The sequence below is a fragment of the Rutilus rutilus genome (genome assembly GCF_951802725.1).
Source record: "Rutilus rutilus genome assembly, chromosome: 4".
NCBI classification, from domain to species: Eukaryota; Metazoa; Chordata; class Actinopteri; order Cypriniformes; family Leuciscidae; genus Rutilus; species Rutilus rutilus.
Window position 1 is genome coordinate 27,391,604 of NC_140212.1, and position 24,602 is coordinate 27,416,205.

Sequence of the window (24,602 nt, forward strand, 5' to 3'; positions counted from 1 at the left end):
TGTCTTCACTAATGGTCAATTATCACTTAATTATCTCATTAACTTCAACACTGCTCAATGTTACTTTTTAACACTATTGAGTGTGGATTATATAAACACTGTGTAGTGTTAATTTATCACTGGGGATTCTGCTGTTTACAACCCCTGTCCCACCATGGTCAAATGTGTCATCAACCACACAAACACAAAAAAATAAACTTTGTGTTTGTGGAGATGGTGGCCCTTTTTTAAGCTGCAATCTGCATTGTATAAATCAGGCATGAGCAACTTTGGCCCTGAAACCAGCATCCAGATTTTAAAAGATGAGCCCCAACAGTAGTCATGATCAAGTTCAGATTGACAACATATGCTTACCTGTGCAATCACTCACTAAATGAAATGATAAACATTGCAATGCATTATATAATTTATCTTTAGTTTATGTCCTTTTATGTGCAACCTTTCATTCATATTTTGGGATTTCATAGTAAAACTAATATTTTGATTTTGAGGTGTCAATATTCAAGAATGGAGTGAAGTCGCCATACAACTGAAATTGTTTAATACTTGACTATAGAAAAGAGAAAGAAAATAAAAAGCCTAAAGTCAAAGTATAAAGAATATAAGAATGCAAATAAAATAAGTATTCAGTAAGGTGGACGATCAGATTTGGCCAACATTCAGTTGCAGTGTGAACATAGATATACGCAGATTTAACAGAGTTTCTTTTTTTGAAACTCATTCCACACTAATGACATTTTAAACAGTTTCTCTCGAGTGAATCCTCATGTGGATATTAAGGTTTACTTTAATGCAGAAACGTTTCCCACATTGACCACATACGAATGGCTTCTCTCCTGTGTGATGACGTCTCATGTGGGTCCTTAGGTTTCCTTGTTGTGAGAAGCTCTTCCCACACAGTTTGCAAGTGTAAGGCTTCTCTCCAGTGTGACTTCTTATGTGGGAATTAAGTGTTTCTGTACGATTGAAACTCTTTCCACACTGAGCACATACAAACGGCTTTTCTCCAGTGTGAATTCTCATGTGAGTCTTAAGACTATCTTTTCGTGAGAAGCTGCTCTTGCACAGTTTGCATGCGTAAGGCTTCTCTCCAGTGTGAGTTTTCATGTGGAAATCAAGGGTTTGTTTATGTGTAAAACACTTTTCACACAGTTTGCAGGTGTGAGGCTTCTCTCCAGTGTGAATTTTCATGTGCTTTTTAAGGCATCCCTTTCGAAGGAATTCTTTGCCACACTGTTGGCATGTGTAAGACTTCTTTCCAGTGTGAATTTTCATGTGGAGTTTAAGGGATCCTTTTTTAGTGAAACTTTTTCCACACTGTTTGCACTTGTAATGACTCTCTGTAGTGTGAATTCTCGTGTGGACTTTAAGGTTTTGGTTTTCAGTGAAACCTTTTCCACACCGTTTGCACTTGTAAGGCTCCTCTCTAGTGTGAATTCTCATGTGGACTTTAAGGCTTCCTTTTTGAGTGAAACGTTTTCCACATTGTTGGCAGGAGTAAGGCTTCTCTCCAGTGTGAATTCTCATGTGGACTTTAATATATCCATGTTTACTAAAACTCTTTCCACACTGAGGGCATTTGAAATTACTTTTAGCTCCTGTCTTTTGACCTCTTTTTAGTGAGGAAGCCTTTTCGATCCGTGAGCAACTTAAAGATTTTTCTCCATTTATGAAATCACAATGTTTCTTATACTGATCTTTTTCTTCCATTTCATTCAGTTCTTCAGTCTCTTCTTTCAGCTGCATCAGGTCTAAGGCAAAAAAAGAGAAATACAAGTTAACCTGAGTTTAATACAGGGGTTCCCAACCACATTCCTATTAGAAAAGTGTCCTCTCAACTGTTCAGTTTTGCAGAAAAACTGAAAGAATTTCTGAATTCCCCCCCTTTGGGCAATAGGGGGTTTAACTCACCTTAATTTTTGTTCACTCATTTTAATGTATATTTTTACAATGGGGTGTATTTTTTTCTCCCATCACCATGTCCCTTTAGGGGCTCCGTAGTATTATGAATCAGGGGTACTTAAACTTTTGAACGGGGTTAATTTTATAAATTCAGCTTTTTTTATTTACTGTGGCACACACAGAAACACAATGCAAAGACTGAGACTGAGTCTGATGTGCTACTCTCATCCTTCCCTGAGGACGGTACTCCTCTCATAGTTCTTGGAGACTTCAACATCCACCTAGAAAAACCTCAGGCTGCTGATTTCCACACTCTGCTTGCCTCATTCGACCTCAAACGAGTATTCAGGCTACTCACAAATCAGGTAATCAATTGGACCTTATTTACACACGCTACTGCTCCACTGACCATACACTGGTTACTCCACTGCACACCTCAGATCACTTCCTCCTCACTCTCAACCTCAGCCTGCCTCAGAACACAACACACACTCCTCCACAGGTCACTTTTCGGCGAAACCTACGCTCACTCTCACCCTCTAGCCTATCCTCTCTGGTCTCATCCACATTTCCTCCACCTGATCAGCTTTCAACACTAGATACTAACAGTGCAACTGATAATCTTTTCTCCACTTTAACATCCTGCTTGGACAACTTCTGCCCCCTTTCCTCCAGGCCAGCCCGCGCCACACCCTCTGCCCCCTGTCTATTTGATGTTCTCCATGAACATCGTTCTAAACTCAGGGGTGCAGACAGGAAGTGGCGCAAATTGAAAGATCCTACTGACCTTGGTCTTTATCAGTCCCTCCTCTCTTCCTTCTCTCCTAATATCTCTACTGCTAAAATGACTTACTATCATAACAAAATTAACAATTCTCCAGACTCTTGCATGCTTTTCAAAACCTTCTCCTCTCTTCTCAACCCTCCTCCTCCTCCTCCTTCACCAACACTTACAGCTGACGATTTTGCTACATTCTTTATAAATAAAACAACCACCATCAGCGGCCAATTTACCAAATCACAAACTTACACACACACTTTACCAGCTAACACACCCTTTCTACCCTCCTTCTCTCTACTTTCAGAGGCAGAAGTCTCCAATCTCCTCCTTTCCAATTGCCCAACCACCTGTCCGCTTGATCCTATTCCCACTAACCTACTTCAAGCCATTTCATCCTCGGTTGTACCTACACTCACACACATCATAAACACCTCTCTTCACACTGGTACCTTTCCCACAGCATTTAAGCAGGCTTGTGTAACCCCACTGCTTAAGAAACCCACTCTAAATCCAGCACATCTGGAGAATTACAGACCGGTATCTCTCCTTCCATTCGTCGCGAAAACACTTGAACGAGTTGTTTTCAATCAGATCTCTTCCTTCCTTACACAGAACAACCTCTTGGACAACAATCAGTCTGGTTTCAAAAGCGGACACTCAACTGAGACTGCCCTGCTCTCAGTAATTGAAGCTCTGAGACTGGCAAGAACAGCTTCCAAATCCTCAGATCTCATCCTGCTGGATCTGTCTGCTGCCTTTGACACAGTTAACCACCAGATCCTCCTGTCAATCCTAAAGATGAAGGGCGTCTCGGGAACCGCACTCCAATGGTTCAAGTCTTACCTCTCAGGTAGGTCCTTTAGGTACTGGAGTGCCTCAGGGCTCAGTGCTTGGACCACTTCTCTTCTCCATCTACATGACATCACTAGGATCTGTGATTCAGAAACATGGCTTTTCCTATCACTGCTACGCTGATGACACACAACTCTACCTCTCATTCCAGCCCGACGATCCAGGTAGCCAATCGGATCTCAGCCTGCCTGACAGACATTTCTGGCTGGATGAAGGACCATCACCTTCAACTAAACCTTGCGAAGACAGAGCTACTCATGGTCCCGGCCAACCCAACACTTCATCACAACTTCACCATTCAGCTAGACTCGAGCCAGGAACCTTGGTGTGGTAATTGATGATCAATTGAACTTCACAGACCATATTGCTAGAACTGCCCGGTCATGTAGATTTGCCTTGTACAACATTAGGAGGATCAGGCTCTTCCTATCAGAACATGCTACTCAACTCCTTGTCCAAGCGCTACTTTTATCCAGGCTGGACTATTGTAACGCTCTCCTGGCTGGTCTTCCAGCTTGCACAGTCAAACCTCTGCAACTGATCCAGAATGCCGCAGCTAGAGTGGTCTTTAACGAGCCGAAAAGGGCACATGTCACTCCTCTCCTCACAAAATTGCACTGGTTGCCAGTTGCCACTCGCATCAAATTCAAGTCACTGACGTTTGCCTACAGAACAACCACTGGTTCTGCTCCCTTTTACTTTAACTCTTTACTTCGGACTTACATGCCAACCAGGAACTTGCGCTCTGCAAGTGAACGACGTCTTGTGGTGCCATCTGCTTTCAGGTGTGATTTTTATATTGCCCACACCTGTTACTTGCCCCAGGTGAGTTTAAAGGAGCATCACATGCTTGAAACAAACTTATTTATCCACAATTTTGAAAGGGTGCCAATAATTTTGTCCGGCCCATTTTTGGAGTTTTGTGTGAAATTATGTAAAATTTGCTTTTTTTCCTCCGTTTTTTTGTGTTGTTCCAATACACACAATGGAAATACACATGTGTATAGCAAAACGTGTAATTGCAATACTTTTCTGTGAGAAATACAACACTTGTGCCAACACTTTTGGCCACGACTGTATGTATATACAGTATATATGTATATATATATATATATATATATATATATATATATATGTATATATATATATATATATATATATATATATATATATATATATATATATGTAAATGCAAACTGACCAATGAACATATAACCAACTACCTCTCATTTAAAAGAACCAAAAGTGCTCTTTCTGCCCTCCTTAGAGGAGACAAACTGTTCAGCAATCTTTTTTCTGTTTACCCTGTCCAGCTTGTCTTTATGTACATGGCACACAGCAACACTGTTGAGGTGGGTTTGGGGTCATGGTGCTGCGTAGCCATGTTTTCAGCCTCCGGAGGCTGCTGAAACGCCTTTCTGACTCTGCTGATGACACAGGCACAACTAGGAGGAGTCGGGCAACTGTTTCGACTTGGTCAAAGAGACTACGGACCTCTGGGGTCATCCCTTGAAGAACAGCAACAATTTCAGTTCTAGACTGGAAGCTGTACTTCATTCTGAACAATGCAAGTTGAACTTTGAGGATGTCTGGGTTGATTGATGGTGGGTTGTCTCACACATCCTTGTTGCTTTCGTATAAAGAGCCTGAAAACTCTCTGTGTTTCTCTTTTTGCTGAAACTTTCCTTAACACTGGCAACAGCTGAAAGCATACCATCTAGGGTCTGTGTTCTGCTCTGGAGGGACATATTCAAAACCTCCAACTCTCCTGTGATCTCCAAAGCACACACAAGACCAAGGACAACATTTCCCTGCTGAAATGTCTCATACAGCCCCTGTGCCTTACTAGCTGCATCAAACTCACTCACTGCCATCTCAGCTAAAGCCTTGATTATGCACTCGTACTGGTTTAGCACAGTGCGGATGGCACTAGTGCGGACCGTCCACCTTGTTGGACACAGAGGTCTTATAGTGTGACATGGACCCTCACCCTCCTCAGACCTTGCAATTCACTTAAATATGTCCTTTAGTTTCCCTGACTGCCCAAACTCCCAACTCATTGACCCAATCCAGAGAATTCCAGATAAATATTGAGGCAGTACAGGACCTCTGTAATTAGGTTAACACAGTGGGCAGCACAATGAACATAGGGTGCCAGAGGTTGTATTTTTCTTACAATGGCCTGTGCTCCATTGTATTTGCCAGCCATATTTGCGGCCCCATCGTATGCTTGGCCACGCAACCCAGTGATAGGCAAGTTTAGGCGCTGCAAAACATCCATGACTACTTTTGCTAGATTTTCTCCTGTTGTCAAAGAAACCTCATAAAGACTAGGGATGCACCGATACCATTTTTTCAGAATCGACCCGATACCAAAAATTCAGAGAATCGACGATACCAGCGCAGTTTTTTTTTTTTTTAAGTAGAATTTCTATAACTCTGTGTTGAACTGATAATCACTATTTTGTGTGTTAAACACAATCTACTTAATACAGACAACTTCATTATAAAGAAAAACAATAACAACAACAAAAAATATATTATCATAATCTGACATAAATGCTATTATAAACTAGATTAGTGGATAATTCAGCAGTAAAATTTAGTCTAGAAAAATCACGAGTGCACAATAATTGTATAAAATCTAAACATTATGTAAAAAAAAAAAAAAACCGTTTAGTGGGGAACAAATAAGAGACAATAAGTGTAACACCAAATCTGGTAATACGTTACACATTGCTCTTTGTATTGTTCTAAAATACATTCATGAAAAACAAGATAACAAAATTCAAAAATATAAATTATTTTATATAGCCTACTATAAAATTGAGAATTTTTTTAAATGTATAGCACAGCTGTTTAATGAGGTAGCAACATATGATAGATAGGACAGAACAAGAACGGCTATTAATAATCTTTCATTGCGTCACTGTATTATGATATGAAAGGCTCCAATACAGTGCGGCACAAAGCGTTTATGCGCAGAATGATGCGCTTGAAGCAACATGAGTCACAGCGCGTAGCGCGTCGAGTCCGCATTGAAAAGTTTAAAGCACAAAGAAAAGACATATTGATGCGTAGTGTATTATACAGTATCTATCTATGCAATAGTTTATTCAGCATTTTCTTTTAACAGTTTTAAATTTCAGTTACTGTGCACGTGAAGAACAGATAATGCTCTGACTTTCCTGCTTGATTGGAATAGCGTATCAAATAGATGTGTACATACACATACTACCTCTATCAATCTGGTTAAGAAATGGATGTTTGATCGGACCCCATCATAATTGGTTTTAAAATAAAAAGGTGTCATGTAAACAGGGCTATTCTGTAAAAAAAAACAAAAAAACTTCTGCATTAAAAAGCCATTTTGCCTGTCACGTGCATAGCTGTAAGTGGCTATACTTTAACACCATGTTGGAGCAAATCTTGCCATATCACTTTTGAGTGATTGTACCATGTAATTATTCCTAAAAGATCTTGATGCGTTACTTAAATGATAATCAATGTGATGTTATCCCTAACTCAGTATCAAACAAAGTGTCAGGCACAGGGAGAGTCAGTGTGCGAGCTATGTGCCACAGGTCCCTGAGGAAAAAGGAGAGACCTCACAACTTGAGAGTATGATATAGTTCACATCACATTTTACTGCACTGGCTAGGATTAATGTTTGTTATGTGTGTGTAGTAACTTTTTCTTCTGTTTTCTTCCTAGATTGTCCTCGAAGACTCGTCCCCAGTGCAGCTGTTTGAGACGGTGTGCTCGTGTGCTGCTGGCAAAGCACTTTGCAACCATACTGTGGCTCTCCTTTTTCAGACGGCGACCTACTCTCAGCTCCGCCTCCTTGCTGTACCCCCAGTCCTTAGCTGCACCGAGACAGAGCAACGCTGGCACAAGCCAAGGACTATGGTATTTTTCAGAGCATTATTATTATCAGTAGCCACATATGACAGGTATAGTTTGTCTGTGTATAAAATACAACATTTTCGACACGTTACATTTAACCACCTCTGAGATGCCATTTCTTTTTACTTTAATCATTGATTGATAGGGTGTAAAACCAGGCCGGGTCAGAGATATCGTTGTGTTGTCTGCCAAGCCCAAACAAAGGACAGTAGCCAGTGGTGTCAGGTAGGTTATGTCTTGTAATTAAAAAAATTATCATGAAAATGTGGTTATCTGTCACACAGATATGTATACTAATTTAAATTGTGATATAAAATTCTACATAGGAGCACTCTCTACAAGGCGATGCGGGGGGATATGCCTGATCCTGATGTATTGAAAGTGACAGAAGCATATGAAGGCTTTTCACCTGACATGTCACCCCTTATTACTACCATGTCCATCAGTGCTGATGTCCCGCTGGTCGAGTCAGCTTTGGGCAAAGTTCAGGAGGGCAGCCTGATCTCTTATCAGCAGCCAGTGCCAGTCAGCCGCATCATATCACTCCACACACTGGAGCTCCTCCACCCCCACCTCTGCCCTTGGATGGCTACAGATTGAAGCCCACTTGTTGCCAGTTTGTCTGCAGTCTCCACCAGCAACTGCATCTGCAATCTCTACAGACCAACTTGGAAATGGCAAGGGGAATAGAAGTGGCAACAAGGGACCAGAGTATGTCTGTGGTGTGGCATCGGGTCAGAAAGATGAGAGTAACATCATCTCACTTAAGGGAGGTTTGTCATGTTCGTGGTCAGACATCAGCAGAACATCTCGCTGAAAGAATGCTCAGGGGTGTGACCCAAACATCGGTCATGAAAAGAGATCTGACATTGGAGCCACGGGCTATTCAAGAGTACTGTAAAGTGAAGAACAACAGCTACTGGCCTTGTGGCTTCGTCATACACCCTGATGCCCCCTGGTTAGGATCTTCTCCTGATGGTGTTGTTTTTGACCCCACAGACCACCCACCCTTTGGCCTGTTGGAGGTAAAATGCCCCAATGTCAAGAGTTATGTTGACTGCAAATACCTGAAGCTCCACAATGATTCAATGAAGCTGAAAAAGCAGCACAGCTACTACTGGCAGGTCCAAGATCTATTACAGGTCTATTACAAACCTATACAAGGTGCCTTTATGTACATATTTATCATTACAAACCTATACAAGGTGCCTTTGTTTATGTACATATTTATCAGTACAAACCTATACAAGGTGCCTTTATGTACATATTTATCAGTACAAACCTATACAAGGTGCCTTTTGTTATTGTTATGTGTTCAGCTCAAAAACAGATGCTGCTATTTTCTATTTCAATGATTTGTGCAGTTAAATGTCAACAGTTCTCTACAAACCCATGATGTTCATCTAGTACTGACATACAGTTGTGTATGTACAAACATAACTAAAATATACATGGCTGTAGCATGCTTGTGCATATAATCAGGGGTTAAAGTGGGCCGGAACGGTCCAGAACTGCGTTCCGGCACCTCAGATAAATAAAAAAAACTAGATTCATTAATATCAATGATAGCGCGATGGTAGGTTTTTATTTAAAAAAAAAATGTTGCATGCACCGTCAAATTGCAGCCAGCCTGGTGCTCCTTTTGAAGGAGTCCTTCCGCATCAAATCAAAACGTAATATCACAAATGCCTTCACAAACACGCTTCCCAACGTTATGTTCTCAGTCATGGTTCTCCTGTCTGTTTTGAGTGCATCTACGCCGGTTCACGCATGCAGACAAAGTCCTTCCTCCCCTCCCCGCTGAATGATTACTAATGCGTGAAAGGCACTCATGGTGGTTGAGCGTGGTAAAGTTAGTTTTAGGTTCGATATTCGCAGGACATTTGTTTTCCCTTGCCACTGTTCTATAGGGTCGGCAGTCTTACAAAGATATCAATAGCAGGATTAGTTTTAACATTATGTAACCATTGTATATCGACATGAAATATTCATTCAAAATTACCAACGTGCGTTAATGCTATTTATACCTGAGAATGCTTTTATTCATAAAACATAAATATCAGTTGAGCCTATGTTTACTTTCTTCACTGACACAGACAAAAAATCTTCACTGACAGATGAAAATGAAAAGACTATCAGTGGTAATGTGGGCTGGTGTGGCTATAGTGCCAGGGCTGAATTCATGTCCCAGTCCGCCCCTGACAGTTGCGATTCTAGCCAGAGCAAGTGGATGTTGCAGTGGAGTTAAAAGTCAACGGTGAAGTAGGCTAATGTCAAAATTTACATAATTGTGGTTGTGATTTATTTCTGTTAAAGTTGTCTTCAGCCATTTTTATGTTTGAATTTACATTGTGAAAAACAAGGTTGTGTTCCATATTGTGGTGTTCTGCAATTTTAACATAGTATCGTCATCATATCAGTGTAGCTGTAGATGGACCAAAATAAAACCATTAAAATATCAAGTAAATAAGTATTGTAATACACAGTGACACTCCTGTCCCAAAAAGTATTGGTATACCACAATACTCAATAAGTTGTCCCACGGTGAGTCTTTTTTCCCTGTTGCACCAGCACAAAATTTGAGGGTTCCCCCACCTGCCAAATCCCACTTTAACCGCTGCATATAGTTATCAGTACAACCCTATATACTGTATCGTGCCTTATGTTACTGTTGTATGTTTAGCTCATTTACAAATGCAACTATTTATTTATAAAAATGATGACTGATGTATTTGTGGCCCAGCCACTGTATAAGAGGCAATAAAATTCAAGGTAAACATCAAGTAAACATCTGATTATTTTTTTAAAGGTATATCACAGGTTACAAAACAGTACAAATTACAATTAATACAGTGTGTCAAGGCACAAAAAGAAAAGTCCAAACAGATGTGCCAGTCTGAATAGAGACGTATCACTGTTGGGTTGCCCATGCCTTGACAAGGGGCCCATACTGGTAATTTAGGCAAGCAACTGAAAACAGCTGGTCAATAGACCCAGACATGGACAAAGGTATGACCTTTCCAAACAGTTTGTTCTCCTTGACCCTCCTGATGCATCTTTCAACGTGGACTCTGAGGCAGGCAATGGACTGAGTGCGCTGGACATCCTCTTTGGACATCTGGGTGTCCTTTACCAGGAAGCCAGGTCGGTAAACCTTTCGTCCACCATAATGGCCATTTCTGGTGTGAGGCATTTGGTTATCCTAGTCAATTAAAAAAAATTCTCTGTCACTCATGAGACTGCATACAGCGGGGAAACAAAGGTGATGGGACCATGGGGTGCGATGCCAATCATAGCTTTGAAGGTAGTATGAGATTTATATGAAGAATAAACCTCGCTTTGCAGGAGAGAGGAGGGGGTCTGACAAAATATCTCTGTGCAGTCCAGGATCACTTGTGTGTCAGGAAATGCAGCAAATTCTGGTGGGAGGTATGCTTTGATACCCTCTGGTGGTATCCACAGGCGAATGGAACCCAGCAGATGATACAAAAAGTGAGTCCATGATGTTATTATGCTGCTGACGTTGGTCCAGTGAATCGAAAAGCGATTGGCCAGATCCCTCATAGGCAGACCCACAGAAAGATGCATCAGAAATAGCAGCAATTCATCAATGAGTAGCAGTTTTGTAGCTCGGTGTGGGGTGATACCTGAGGCAGCATTGGCAGAGGCAGCATTTGCTGAGGAGATTCTGACAAATTTTGTGTTTGCAGCTGGCTCCACTTGTTTCCAAAAGGCCAGGAAAGATTTGTAAGATGCAAATCTGAAATAAAATTGAATAACAACAAGACTTTAACACATTTGGGTTATAATAAACAATGATAATAATAAACAGAAAATAACATTAACAGATCTGTGGACACACCCACACACACACAGGGGGCAGTCAGTATAATAAACATACCTTGTATAAAAGCTAATATTCTCGTCGGATCCGGCGATGCGTTGGATTCCAAAAGTAGACCGCAGCTGCATAGTCTCTAGCTGGTGTTCAAGCTCCTCAACCCTCCCCCTGAGTTTTTCGTTTTTCCTCATCAGCTCATAAATTACCACGAAGGTGTTGGAAGTGACAGTAATCATGGTCGGCAACGGTTACTTTCATAGGCTGAACGCTGTCCTCTTCTTCAGACATGTCCGCCGGCAGTAACTCTGGGGTCGGAGGTCTCGGGCGACGTTGCCAGACATTGAGCCTGGGTGCCGGAAGAGAAAAACTGTTCCAGGCGAACAGACATGGGAGTGCACCCTTCTTTAAACATCTCGGTCCCTCAAAATCCCCAGGTAGAAAATGAACACTACAAACTCGAGTACTGTCAGTCGGGGAGAAGTTCTCCCGCCGAATCTTTGCTTTCCACACAGAGTTCACCTCCTCATCCACAGGGAAACGATGGAAACTCAGGATGGAATTATACCGCGATGAATTGTTACACAGCGGTACACAGCAGAGAAGAGAAGTCTTCTTGGTGCTGAAGTTTCAAATGTTTACCGGCTTTAATACCAAAAAGACTTGTTTTTACACTACGCTGGACGGTCGGTTAAGTAAGCGAGCGCTATTGACGGAAGCAGTGACCGGAAGTGGTCCAGCTCACCGCAGATAACCCGGAAATTCTATTTCCGTTGTTATGCAACTAGCGAATATAATGGCATCAGAACACTTATAATATTGTGTACGAAAACTTATGGTGCTTTATAATGTTTGTGTGCCTTTTGTGGGGCTTAACAATAACACAGAATAGTATACGCACAATATTGGATTTGGATCGGCCTCGTCTGACCGATACCCGATCCGGCAAAAATGGCAGTATCGGAGCAGATACCGATACTGAGTATCGGATTAGTGCATCCCTAATAAAGACCAATAAATTCTTCATGAGGGACTAAATCCTTGTCAACATATCTCAAACACACTGCCTCTTGCTCTTTTCCAGACATGTCTTGTGTCCCATCCATCATCACAGAGTACTGCAGGTGTGGAAGTGATCTGATGTTTTCATCAATTTCGCGTATGATCACGCTGCTGAACAAAGTCAGGATTTCATTTTGAACCATAGCTGAAGTATATACATCCTTTCTACCACCTGTCAACCACTTGGTTAGAGAGGGGTCATCCTCTGATTTGTACTTCAGAACCTGTTCAAAATTTCCCTCACCACATTCATGGCCCCTAAAAGGTAAGCCCTGCCTAGCCAACATCTGCACAGCACCAATGATTTTGAGAAGACATAGTCTAAAAAATCCCCTTGCTTCCTCTTGCTGTTTCACACTCACACTAGATAGCTGAACCTGTACTGATCGATCTTCATAGATGTGCGTTGTCATGGCTGTCTTATGACTATCAGATCTCTCATGCACAGTAAATCGCTCAAGGGCTTTTTTTCAAATTGTAAACCCAGATGAATCAGCATTCTTGGCAAGAGGTGATGTCTCAGAGTTAAAGGCTTTGGAGCAGTAAAAGCACAATACACCCTCAACACCAGGACTCACATGGAGCCATGGAAATTTCTGGTACCACGGAGTTTGAAAACTCAGAGTATATTTGGGCAAGGACTGTTTAGCAATTAATTTTGGATCTGGTTGAGATCCGTGTCTGCCTTTTCCTCCCTCTTCATCACTCCTGGCCACATCCTCACATACACCCTAATCAAAACGTTTGAAATTAAATTGTGAATTTGAACACACCAGACACACGTGTGCACCTGGGATGGAAATAAGCACCACCCATGACACAAACACACACACATGGCCTCTCTTCCTTCATAGACCTCTTTCACAAACTGTAACATTCATTTCATTGCTCACCTGTGAACCTTCCTGTGCTCTCTCTGAAACTGATGCCTCCAGCAACTTCCTTTCCTAAACAAGGGTGCAGTGGTAAAGGAATAGGGTCAAACAGTTACAGATGTGGCACTAGCAAACCTCAGTGAATACTGAAAAATAATATCATGAAATAAATGCAAACAATATCTAATGGCAATAGGCTACTGTTATTTAATGTCAACATTTTTCATCTTTCAGCTTTCAACTTCACTTACAGGATTTCTCTTGAAAAAGGTGTCAATCTTCTCCTGCCTCTTTCTTTTCTGCATCTTAAAGGTGAGCTAAGTAACTTTTTTACCTTAACCGAACAGCTTCGGAGTCATTGTAATAGTTATGTGACTTTTTTCGGGTTGAATGGTGGTCGTCTCGCACCCCCCAAGCGCCTGTGAGCCGAAAAATCACCCTTGCAACTTTGGGCCGGCGGGCCCAATTTATCCCTCCTCCTCATCAATTCCCTGCCTTCTTCATCACAGTTACTTTATACATTGCATGCCACATACATAGCCGAATTTAGCTATCTGTTGAACAATATCCCAATTAGCAATTAGCATTAGTCTAAAAAACTAAATATAATACCGAAAACACTCGACATGTCAACAAAACAACATCTTCCCAAACACATACCAAGCTTATTTAAAAACCTCGAAAGCATAAACACTCAATCAAAGTACCTGGAAAAGGGAGATGTAAATAACCATAACCATAAGTTCCCGCCTCCTCAGCACGAGCTGACCGATAAATCCAGGGGGCCAATGTTTCGGAAAACATTGAAGCTTCCCCGGGCGCCGCCATTGATTAGCAGACCATCACCTGCTGTTAGCATTCCATTGACTCCCATTAATTTTGGCGTCACTTTGACAGCGAATAACTTTACATCTGAGGCGTTTAAAGACTCCATTTGTTCATTATTTATTTCTAAAGAAACACGAAAATGTATATTACCTGTATATTACCTCCATTACCTTGTATCTTACGTTATGCCGTTTTTGTAAAAATAGGCTAACGATTGCATCATAACCACGCGACTCTCTGTCGCACAGTAGAGAAATTACCGTATGGACAGGAGGAGAAGCTTGCGGGCAATCGGGGGGACGTGGAGGCAAAATGACAAAATAATTAATCAGAATACTTAGCAAAAGTTTCTCCTGCTCCTAGCTCATGGACACCTCCTACTCACACTCTCCGTCTCTGCAAGTTTCGGAAGGGAATGATTCAGATTTCTCTTGGCACAGCTACTAGAAGACAGACGGGTTGCTCACGTCACATCTACGTCGTCAAGCACAGTTTGAGTCTGCGTAGTACGCTCAGCCACCAGGAAAAGAGTGCTTCTAATTGACCTCACTTTTCTCCGTTGAATCCAATGGGGTCACTGTGTCCATTTATTTTACTGTCTATGGATAAATCTAACACACCAAGAGAGGCGGGACTTAAGGCAGAACAGCCAATCATCAGCCGGTCACACTCAAAGCCGGTGTGATGTTTAAGAGGGAGGGGGAGAGGAGGCAGCCGCAGCGAGCGTAGACACAGAGCGGCCAGAGAAACGGAGGAGCAACTGTAGTAAGGCGTTTGTGCAAAACTGCGGAAAAACTGCAGAAAAAGTGTGGGTGTTGAACCCTCTCACCGGGTACGTCTCTTACCCTGCACATAACGCACCCAGGCACCGTCTTTGTTCTTGTTCGGGAAGCTGTGGACTCGATGTCCTGACAGGCCATAATTCACAATGATTTACCATGACGATGATTAATTGAAATACAATAATCACCAAAACACACTGAATCACAACCGCTCCTACTGAATACCAACATACTCTGCACTGAGCAAACGCAGAGCCCGGCAAACGACTCCCTCTCGTGACGTAATATGACGTAATGATGAAAAAAAGAAGCGTTTTTTCAACACGGAAACTTGTCACATTTTCTACAAAATTTGTGTCCTTATGTCTTGCAAAACTATTTTAAATCCGGCATTAACTTCTCATATGGTATTTTCATATAATGTAGGCCTATGTTATATATTAATAAAAAATAAAAAACTGCAATATGCCCTTTAAATCAGTCTACAGTTTACAGAAAACATTTGTTTATTTACCATGGCTTAACTACAAATATTTTAACAGTTTTAAGACATCTATTGTTAGTTTGTTATAAAATAACTAGCTGTTATATTTGCTCATCAAACCTTGTAAAAAATACAAATGTACAAATGTTTTGTTTGTATTTTGTTAACTTATTTGCTGGTTGTAAATTAAGCATTTTTTGGCCCTCTGAATTTTAAGAGGATCTAAATATTATACTCTTCCATGTGCATCATCACACAAAAGGAGAAAAAAATAGCATTCATTGCATTTCTTTCTAAATAAACATTTAGGTAACACTTTACAATAAGGTGCATATTAGTTAATGTATTAACTAACATGAACTAACCATGAGCAATACATTTGTTACTGTATCTGTTAATCTTTAACGCTAGCTAATAAAAATACAGCTGTTCATTGTTTTTTTCGAGTTAGTTCACAGTGCATTAACTAATGTTAACAAGATTTTAATAATGTATTAGTAAATGTTGAAATTAACATTAACAAAGATTAATAAATGCTGTATAAGTGCAGTTCATTATTAGTTTGTGCCAATTAATGTAGTTAACTATTGCTAACTAATGAACCTTATTGTAAAGTGTTACCAACATTTATAGTTGAATCTTCCACTGCCACCCAAATATTTCCTAGTAAGTATTATGTCAATGTTAAATATTGATGCCTCCAGGTTTTCAATCAAACTGGCTGGAAAAAAATATTTTCTTCTAGGACAGGTAAGTTTTTTTTTTTTTTTTTTTTTTTTTTTTACAGGTCACTAGTTGTATAGTGAGCTCTTTTGAGAGGAGTTGAAAAAAAAAAATGGCTTATGGTTTGAGTCATCAAATATTGCTATTATGTTCAGGTATGTTAACCCCTTGACGCCTGAATTTATTTACAATTATATAAAAAAAAATGTATTATGTGTGTTTCTGGCTCCAAGCTGATGCTAAATTAAGTTGAGATTGTTCATTTGTCTATAGCATATAGAATAGCTAAAAATTTAGGTATGATGCAAATTAGCGACAACAGGCATTTATGGTAAAAAAAAATTCCAAAATGGTACAATTAATAAAACACATTTTCCCATCTCAGGTATGTAGATTTTATTCATGTCACAAAGTTGTTAGAACTTCTAAACTTGACTTGACAAATTAATGAATCTTGACAATAGCAAGAAACAAAACACTCTCCTACTCCCTAACATTGACAGTAGTTTTTATACATTCCATGTTACACTCTGTTTAACTCTGTCCTTGTTTCTCCAGTGCACAAGTGAACAAAAAAACACACTATAATAAGTAAATTACACTCTGTCAGTTTAAAGGTCACCCAGTACACACCGGGACGAATATCGGCGCGCGTTATTCGCCAGCGTTTTTCAACATGTTTTTTGTGTTCACACCCAAGCGATTTTCGCTGACGATGAGCCGAGTGAACATGCAAATTCATTCCCTGACATTAGATGGCGCTTAATGTAAAACAGAAATACCCCGCTGTCGCGTTTGTCATATAGTTCTTTATGTTCCGACACCAACGAGACCAGCAGCTCTACATTCATCTTGCCTTGCATCTTCCTCGTCTTATTTCTTCCCGGCAGTGTAGACGCTACTTGGCGTATATCTTCTTCGCCGTTACGTATGTGTGCTCGGCAAGACCATTTTGTGTTTGAGCGCCCCCAAGTTGTGTTTTACTGTAACTTCAGAAGCTCCAGACACGTGAGCAAAAGTGCCAATCTCATTGGTCGGATAGTTTTTGACGCGGTGCGTCAAACCAAAAAGACGAACCAGAGGCGTTTTTTAAAAAATGACGCTTTTACGCGTGGCGTTTTTCGCATCGGTGTGCACACTCACATTGGCGCCCTTTGTTTAGTCACGAGGCGTTAAACGTTGGCGGACAGGCCTTAACTCTGTCCTTGTTTCTCCTGTGCATAGTGAACAAAAGAACACACTATTTAATATGTAAATTAACAGCTCTAGAGAGAGGGTGGATGATTTAAAGTGTTGCCTAATGTGCACGTTCAGATTGCCTAATGTGCTTATTGTGAGATTGATATGTTTAGCAGATACATGAAACAGTTAGTGTATGTATGAGTCACCTGGGCAGGGTTTGTCAAACTTTACTGGCCTGCTTTTAGATTTCAAAGTTCTCAGGATACAAACAATTACTGAACTTTTCATCTGTCATGTGAAACTGGGTCATGTGGAAAGTGACCATGTCACTTGAAGTGTCTTTGCATAAAACAGTCTTACTTGTGGAATTCACGAAAGCAGCCCTTGTTTTTGTTAAGGCACAGGTGAACGGTGCACTTTGCACATTTGATTACAGTCTGGCCCTTGCAATGTGGGAGTTTGCAGCGTTGTCGCTCACTTTCAACCACTGGCCAGTGACCCACAGCATCTGAACGGACTTCCTGTGTCGGCATAACCGTAGCTGGACCTCGATGTTTCTTCTTCTCAAACTCCCTTTCAACATCCAATGAAGGCCGCCCCCTCTTCTTCTTTGACAGATCCTTGCCTTGCATGCAGAGTGCCTGTGCAATAGATGTTCAGAAAGCAAGCAAATCCTTCTGCTTCTTTCTTGGGACTGTTAGTGACTCACAGCCCCGCCGATACAACAACCAGCTGTTGACAATGACCATGTCCACAAAGTGAAAAAAGAGTCTATGGTAGTACTTTTTTTTACCTTATGTGGATGCGGTAATATGCAATCAGTGCATCAAGAGCATCAACGCCGCCCATGAACTTGTTGTACAGGCTGATGATGCTTGGGCATTCCACAGTCACTTTCTGTTTCAGATTTTTATCCCATCTTTCAATGTTGGAAACAGGCTGTGCACTGGCAAAAGTGCTTGCAACGATCATCCCTCTGTTGTCAAACCATTTGACTGCTCTTATTTCCACATTGTCAACAACAACCTGTTGCTCTTCAAATGTGCCTCTTCCCTTCTTCTTCATTTCTGTGTCTGCACTGAAAGTGCACCCTCGCAGGCGACACTGCCGTACAGTCCCAAGAGCTGGTATCCCATTGTTTGCAAGAGCAACAAACAAATCCAAGGAGGAAAACCAGTTGTCAAATTACACCAGATAATTGACATCACCATGGATAACTTGTGCAAGCTTTAGCACAATGTTTCCACTTGCCCCAATGTCTGGTAGTCGTGGTACAGGCTCAATTTTCCCTGCAAAGATGTCAAATGAATGCACCAGGCCTTTTGTGTCACAAAGCACAAAGATCTTGTATCCATATTTGTATGGCTTATTGGGGATATATTGTTTGAGACCTTTTTCTTTTCCTTTGAATGGCACCATTTGTTCATCAATAGACAACATTTGGTCTTGAGGGAGAGCCTGAAATTTGGGGAGGAGTGAATCAATAAGTGACCTGACTTTGAAAAGTCTATCACTGTTGTTGGGTGCCATGTTGTCATTGAAATGAATGAAATGTTTTATTTCTTCCCATCTGTCTCGGGACATCACATCAGCAACATGCGGTACTCGACATGCACTGGACCAGTACATTCTTGACCTCGGTAAATGGAAAACACTCATGTACACTACAGTGCCAATAAACTGCTCCAGTTCATTCTGATCCAATTTGAGGGCATCATTTGGATTTTGTTGTGTGCAATAAAGATTGCTTTGTTCCACAATAGTATCCAAAAGATCAGAATCAAAAAAGTCTCTGAAGTATTGAATGGGCAATCTGATTGCATCAGCATCTGGAAGAGCACCTTGACAAATTGGAATGTCTTTTGCAGACTTATTTTGCTTCACTGTCTTCCATACTACCTTTTGTCTTTTTCTTTTTGTAGTGGTAGCTGATTTCCCTCTTGCAGCAGTAGCACTGGTGCTAGGATGTACATCACGATTTCCATCAGAGTCTTCATCATTGTTGTTGTCGGTACTCTCACCATCGCTGCTTTCATCGCTGCTTTCATCACCTGGTGTAGGAGTGTAGTCTTCATCACTATCACCACTGTCACTGAGACAGCTGTCGTCACTTTCGACTGATGGAATCCTGATTTTAAGTCCGCTTGGTCGCTTCCCATAGAACGTTGTTGCATTCATTATGTTCTGTGTTAAAACAAAGGACAGGAATTGCTTTTATATCCTAACATGCTATTTTTGTAATGATTATAGAAATAATCTGCCTAAATAAAATGCATAGTGCTGAAAGCCATCTAAATACAGCATTATTATAGGTAGCCATTATAGCCGAATCCAGCCGTTATGGACGAATGTCGCGAATTCGCTACAAACAGAAATCTACAAAGTACGTAAAAAATATTCGTCACATGAAGTCTATTTGAATAACATAGCTATAGAAGCAATCAATAAGCTGGTACATATTTTTATCTTAGCACAACTTACCTCATTTTGGGCAATTTCTCCACATTTGCGGCCTTGATATGTGGATTTTGCTAACCAAAATATTAGCTTCCGTGAACCGGATGTAGTTCCCACTCCGAACGGTCCTACGAGAAGGGTTGCCAGGTCCCAGAAATATTTCCAGCCCAATGACAACTCAAAACCCGCCCAAATGGAATGAAATCCAGCCCAATTTTCCAGTGTCCAATCAGATTAGACAACGGCTGGATTCCCACAAAGGGCCTTAAAATAAATGTATATATGTATAAGTTTAAGTTTAAAGTTTTGGCCTTTTGTCTTACCCAAATTCATAAAATCACACACTGTTTTTTTTTTTATACACAATCTCATACAATAAAGGTCAAATAAGAATATGTCCTCTCTGATATTTTCTGACCCTCCTAGTCAGAAGTACTAACTTGTACGTACTTTTTCTCTTCTCAGCACTTCTCTCTGATGCTTTTCTCTCCAGATCTCCGGTTGTTCTGTTTACACACAAGCATCAATATAAAAAATATAGCTGCAAGCAGCAATTACCGGGGCCAAGCAGAATAAGACGACAAGACATGCCAACATTGCTGAAAGTGTCAGACCAACTACAACAATGAGCAATTAAAGACATTTAAAGAGGATTTTAGGCGAAATGGCTGAAAAATCATAAAAACAGTAATAAAAAATATGATTTAATATGATTATCACTTTCGACCAATAGGTGGCGCAGTTACAAAACTGATGTGATGTGGTCAGAGTGAAGTAACAATGACACATACAAAGTTTGGTGTCAATATGTCAAGGCATTGCAGAGATAAAGCCTGAATAATGCTTTGCTGCTGCGGTATATGAAAATGGTTTTGTCTATCGACACGAAATCCATAACTTTTAGTAAGCACAGTCTGGAGATGATACGATTCGATTTTGGTGGAAATCAGACAAACGGTCTAGGAGGAGTTCGAAAAAGTATGCATTGAATGAAAATCAAGATGGCGGACAGGAAGTTAGGCCATATAAGGAAAACTTGGTATCTATATTATTGGCTTGACCCAAGGAATCTATTAAGAACAGTGTCATAACGATAGGCAGATTTATTCAAAAGTTATTAGCAGTTTTGGGAATTTTGTTATAACTTTTGACCACAAGGTGGCGCTGGTCCGAATCTCCTTCTCATGCTCCTTCAGGGCATCGCGCTGATGACCCATACCAAGTTTCGTAACGATCCGTTCATGCGTTCTTAAAATACAGCATTTTAGCACAAAATTCAAAATGGCCGACAGCCAAAATGGCCGATATGGTAAAATTGGATATCAGTCGACTCGGCATGTTGCCCCTCGGCTTTGTTTCTAGCCATTAAGGTGATGATACACAGGGCAACTTTTTGAGCAATGTTGCTGGGCAATGTTGCCATCAACGGGCAACCAGATGAGACACAGGGCCCACGACCAATCTAAATTATCCAGCTAGATATTTATTGCCCATTTTCAATGGGAAAGTGCCCAAGCAACAATCGCTCGGCAAGATTGCCCAGCAACATTGCTCAAAAAGTTGCCCTGTGTATCATCACCTTTACAGTTCAAAAGTTATTAGCATAAACATGAGTAAAACTTTGGACAGTTGGTGGCGCTAGAGGGATTGAATTGGAGACTCCAAATTTGCTATGGTGACTTTTCAGACTGTCCTTTATCAATGTGGCAAATTTCATAACTTTCCCGCAAGCGGTTCTATGGGCTGCCATAGACTCCCAGTCGGAAGAAAAAGAAGAATAAGAATGGGAACAGATACAATAGGTGCCTCCGCACCTTTGGTGCTTGGCCCCTAATTAACACGCTGTAAAACTAAACTTTTATCAATATTATTACCAAAATGCTTACTGGGTGAACTTGAACACTTGTCCCTTTTTTTTTTTTTGTTGTTTGTCTTCTCTTTTTCCAAAACTTTTCACAACATTTTCTTCTTAGATGGTCTAACTGTGCAGCCTCATTTTGATTACAGCTTTGAACAGAACTATATACAATCTCAGGGCTGTTTTATTTTAGACATTTGTGCTCTCTTCCCCACCCTTCTCAGGTGGTGCTGAATAGATTTCAGCAGTAAAGAGAGAGAAAGCATCCGTGGTGATGGTTTAAATTCATGGCAGCATATGTTTCTTCTTTGCATGTAAGCTCGAATCCTCATATTTAGCAAAGAATTATCACTGTGGTGAGCTCTTACTTCACATTTGCAATATTTGCAGAACGCTTTTCTATCATCATTTGGAACACTTCGAATCCACTCCTTTAATCCTTTCTCTGATTCCCATTCTTTGCGATACTTCTTTCCATACTTTCCCCATTTACCCGACATTTTAGAATGCTGCTTGTTCATTGTTCGTGATGATGCTTGATTTGTGATGTTGAGTCAAAAGCACATGTGACACGCTTACTCGCGTCTCGCGAGTAGCAGCGGTTGTTGCCAAGTATTCATTCCCGGGATCAACACCCACTAATAAAAGGTTCCCTTTTCATTTTATCTTTGTCTACAATTTTTTTTTTTTTTTTTTGGCCACGGTACATTATAAATGTAGCCCAAAAAAACGCAACCCGTGACTCCGTAATTTTTCCCGCGACTCCTTTTTTAAAATAGCCCAATTGTGCGGGAAAACCGCTACTGTGGCAACCATGCCAGTGCGTGCAAAAGGTTCCTAGGTATGTATTGAATGTGCACAAACAGGCATTGGGGGAATACACACGCCATCTCGCCTGCAGTCTGAATGGAAGGGGTTTGATGCGAATTCGCGATAGTCAGCGTTAAAGGGGTCATATACTGGTATAATGGTACATGCATGTTGATTGACAGCAGCGTTTCAACACAGACCCGCCCTCGCTCATGAGCGAGCTGTCTGTCATCATAGTCCGCGCGTCATTGTTGATATGCTGGAGCACTGTCTATGAGCAGAATGGCATCTAAGCGATTGTGGTGTTCTGTTCTTGGGTGTAATAAGTAGGGTTGGGTACCGAAACCCGGTTCCAATAGGGAACCGGTTCCAACGTAAATGGTAGTAACGAGACCGAATAAGAACGAAACTTTCGGTGCCTGATTTCGGTGCCTGACTTTTTTTTACCGCCCCCTATAAAACATCTCACGGCACGAATGTTCCAATAATAAAACATCTCCAGTTAACCAGCAGAGCATTCATTTCGTTCGTTTGTTAGATAAGAGACGATCTAGCGCTGAAATGTGTTTTCTAAATCAAGTGATCAAAGTGCTCGTTGCCGCTGCGATCAGTGACGCGGATACAGTGTTTTCTTTTGTGGCTCGCGCACACCGCTCGGACGCGCGCTTCAATACGTTGCGGAGACTCTATTCGTTCTGGTGAAAACACAAAACATAATGCACACAAACGTGTCCCTGCTTGATATACAACCACTGATGAGCATAATCAAAAAAAAAAAAAAAAACTGTACGAGTACGAATGCGGATTAGAACCCAAAACCTCTGACACGCCTGACCAAAGTTCAAGTTCAGCTGCCAGTGTCGTTGTGGACATGGTAAGTCTAGTATTTTAATGCCAACTGCAAATCTTGCATATAGATATGCTCAGTGTCAGATATTTCTCTGTTTTAAAATAAAAGTCAGAATATGAGAAGACAAATTTTTTATCTTAACTTAAGTGTTTTAGGCTACATACAGTAGCCTATTAAACGGCGCAATTTTTCATTTAATCAGAAAATCTTTAATATTGTGTCCAGTTTGGACACGGACACACACACACACACACACACAGAGAGGTATTATTTTTTTGATAAACTGTGTGCGGTTTCGTTTTCTTAAGTACCGGTTCAAGAACCGTTTAAGCACTGGAACCGTTTAAAAAATATCGAGTAGGTACTGGTATTGGATAAAACCCAACCAATACCCAACCCTAGTAATAAGGAACACAGCAGTCATTTTGATGTTCCTAAATCCGAACCGCTGAAGACGCAGTTGCTGAGTTTGTTTTCGAATGGAATATTCCCCACGATCAACATCAATGCTTTCATGTTTGCGCGAATCATTTCATACACCAGACTGCTTCATAAACGAGAACATTGAAAAAGGTATTAGCTCCTGTCTGAGTATGTGTTGTTTATGTGCCTAATGACTGTCATAGTCTCACAGACTGGTTATTTTTTTAACAGATCAGTAAAATGTTAGTGCTTCAGCCCTGACAGTTGTGCCTAACAACACTGCATAGATAACGTTACGCATCACGGATAAGCCTACATTTACCGAAAAAAAGTTTTTCATGACCATTAGCTGTAACATCAATCTGTCAATGAACTAACGTATACATCAGTAAACACATAGCGTTCGTATCTCACTACTCTACCCTGCCAGTACATACAAAGATAGATCAAAGTGACATTACGTTAACCAACCATTCAGAAACGTCCTGTTTTCCAACTCGGGTTCAAATTGATACGGTTGCACAGTGTCCTCAGAGACTCCCGCTGCCATTCTTCAAAATATAACGTTACCCTCAACTGTTGTCAAGGCAACACTCTGTGTTGTTGTGGCAAAACGCCCCACAGAACAGAGGGGCGGGGTGAGCAAAGCTCATTATCATTTAAAGACACATGCACTTAAACGGCGTGCTGAAAACAGCTGTTTTTGACCAGGTAAAATGAGTGTTTTCTTACAATACTGTTTAATAATTTTTAATTAAAGTATATTACAAACTTTTAATTTAGACCCTAAAGAATCATATTAGCTTGTACAAAAATGGCATTATATGACCCCTTTAAGGGGTTAATATATTTATTATGGTAATGTGTAAAATGTTTTGACCCTCTGGATTTTAGTTACTGTTACGTCCATGCTTTGTTAATGTTGCATAATTTAGTGATAGGCATAAATGGTTTTCCTTGTTCCAGTTCAGATATTGGGTTTAATGTTA

The 24,602-nt window shown here is 40.8% G+C and overlaps 1 protein-coding gene across 2 annotated transcripts in view; it reads right to left on the reverse strand.

The window, feature by feature from the left end:
* Positions 1-525: 525 nt before the first annotated feature.
* LOC311289189 (piggyBac transposable element-derived protein 2-like) overlaps positions 526-24,602 on the reverse strand; it is a 28,527-nt gene continuing 4,450 nt past the window's right edge. Inside the window, exons 2-4 of one of the 2 annotated variants that reach the window (XM_084406993.1) lie at positions 20,123-20,178; positions 19,697-19,936; positions 16,100-19,399 (exon numbers count right to left, since the gene is read on the reverse strand). In XM_084406993.1, coding sequence (XP_084263119.1) covers positions 18,401-19,393 — 993 coding nt within the window. In that variant the 5' untranslated portion in view covers positions 19,394-19,399; positions 19,697-19,936; positions 20,123-20,178 and the 3' untranslated portion in view covers positions 16,100-18,400. Of the gene's footprint in view, positions 1,752-16,099; positions 19,400-19,696; positions 19,937-20,122; positions 20,179-24,602 lie in introns of those variants that run through there. The other variant, XM_084406992.1, reaches the window with a different exon arrangement.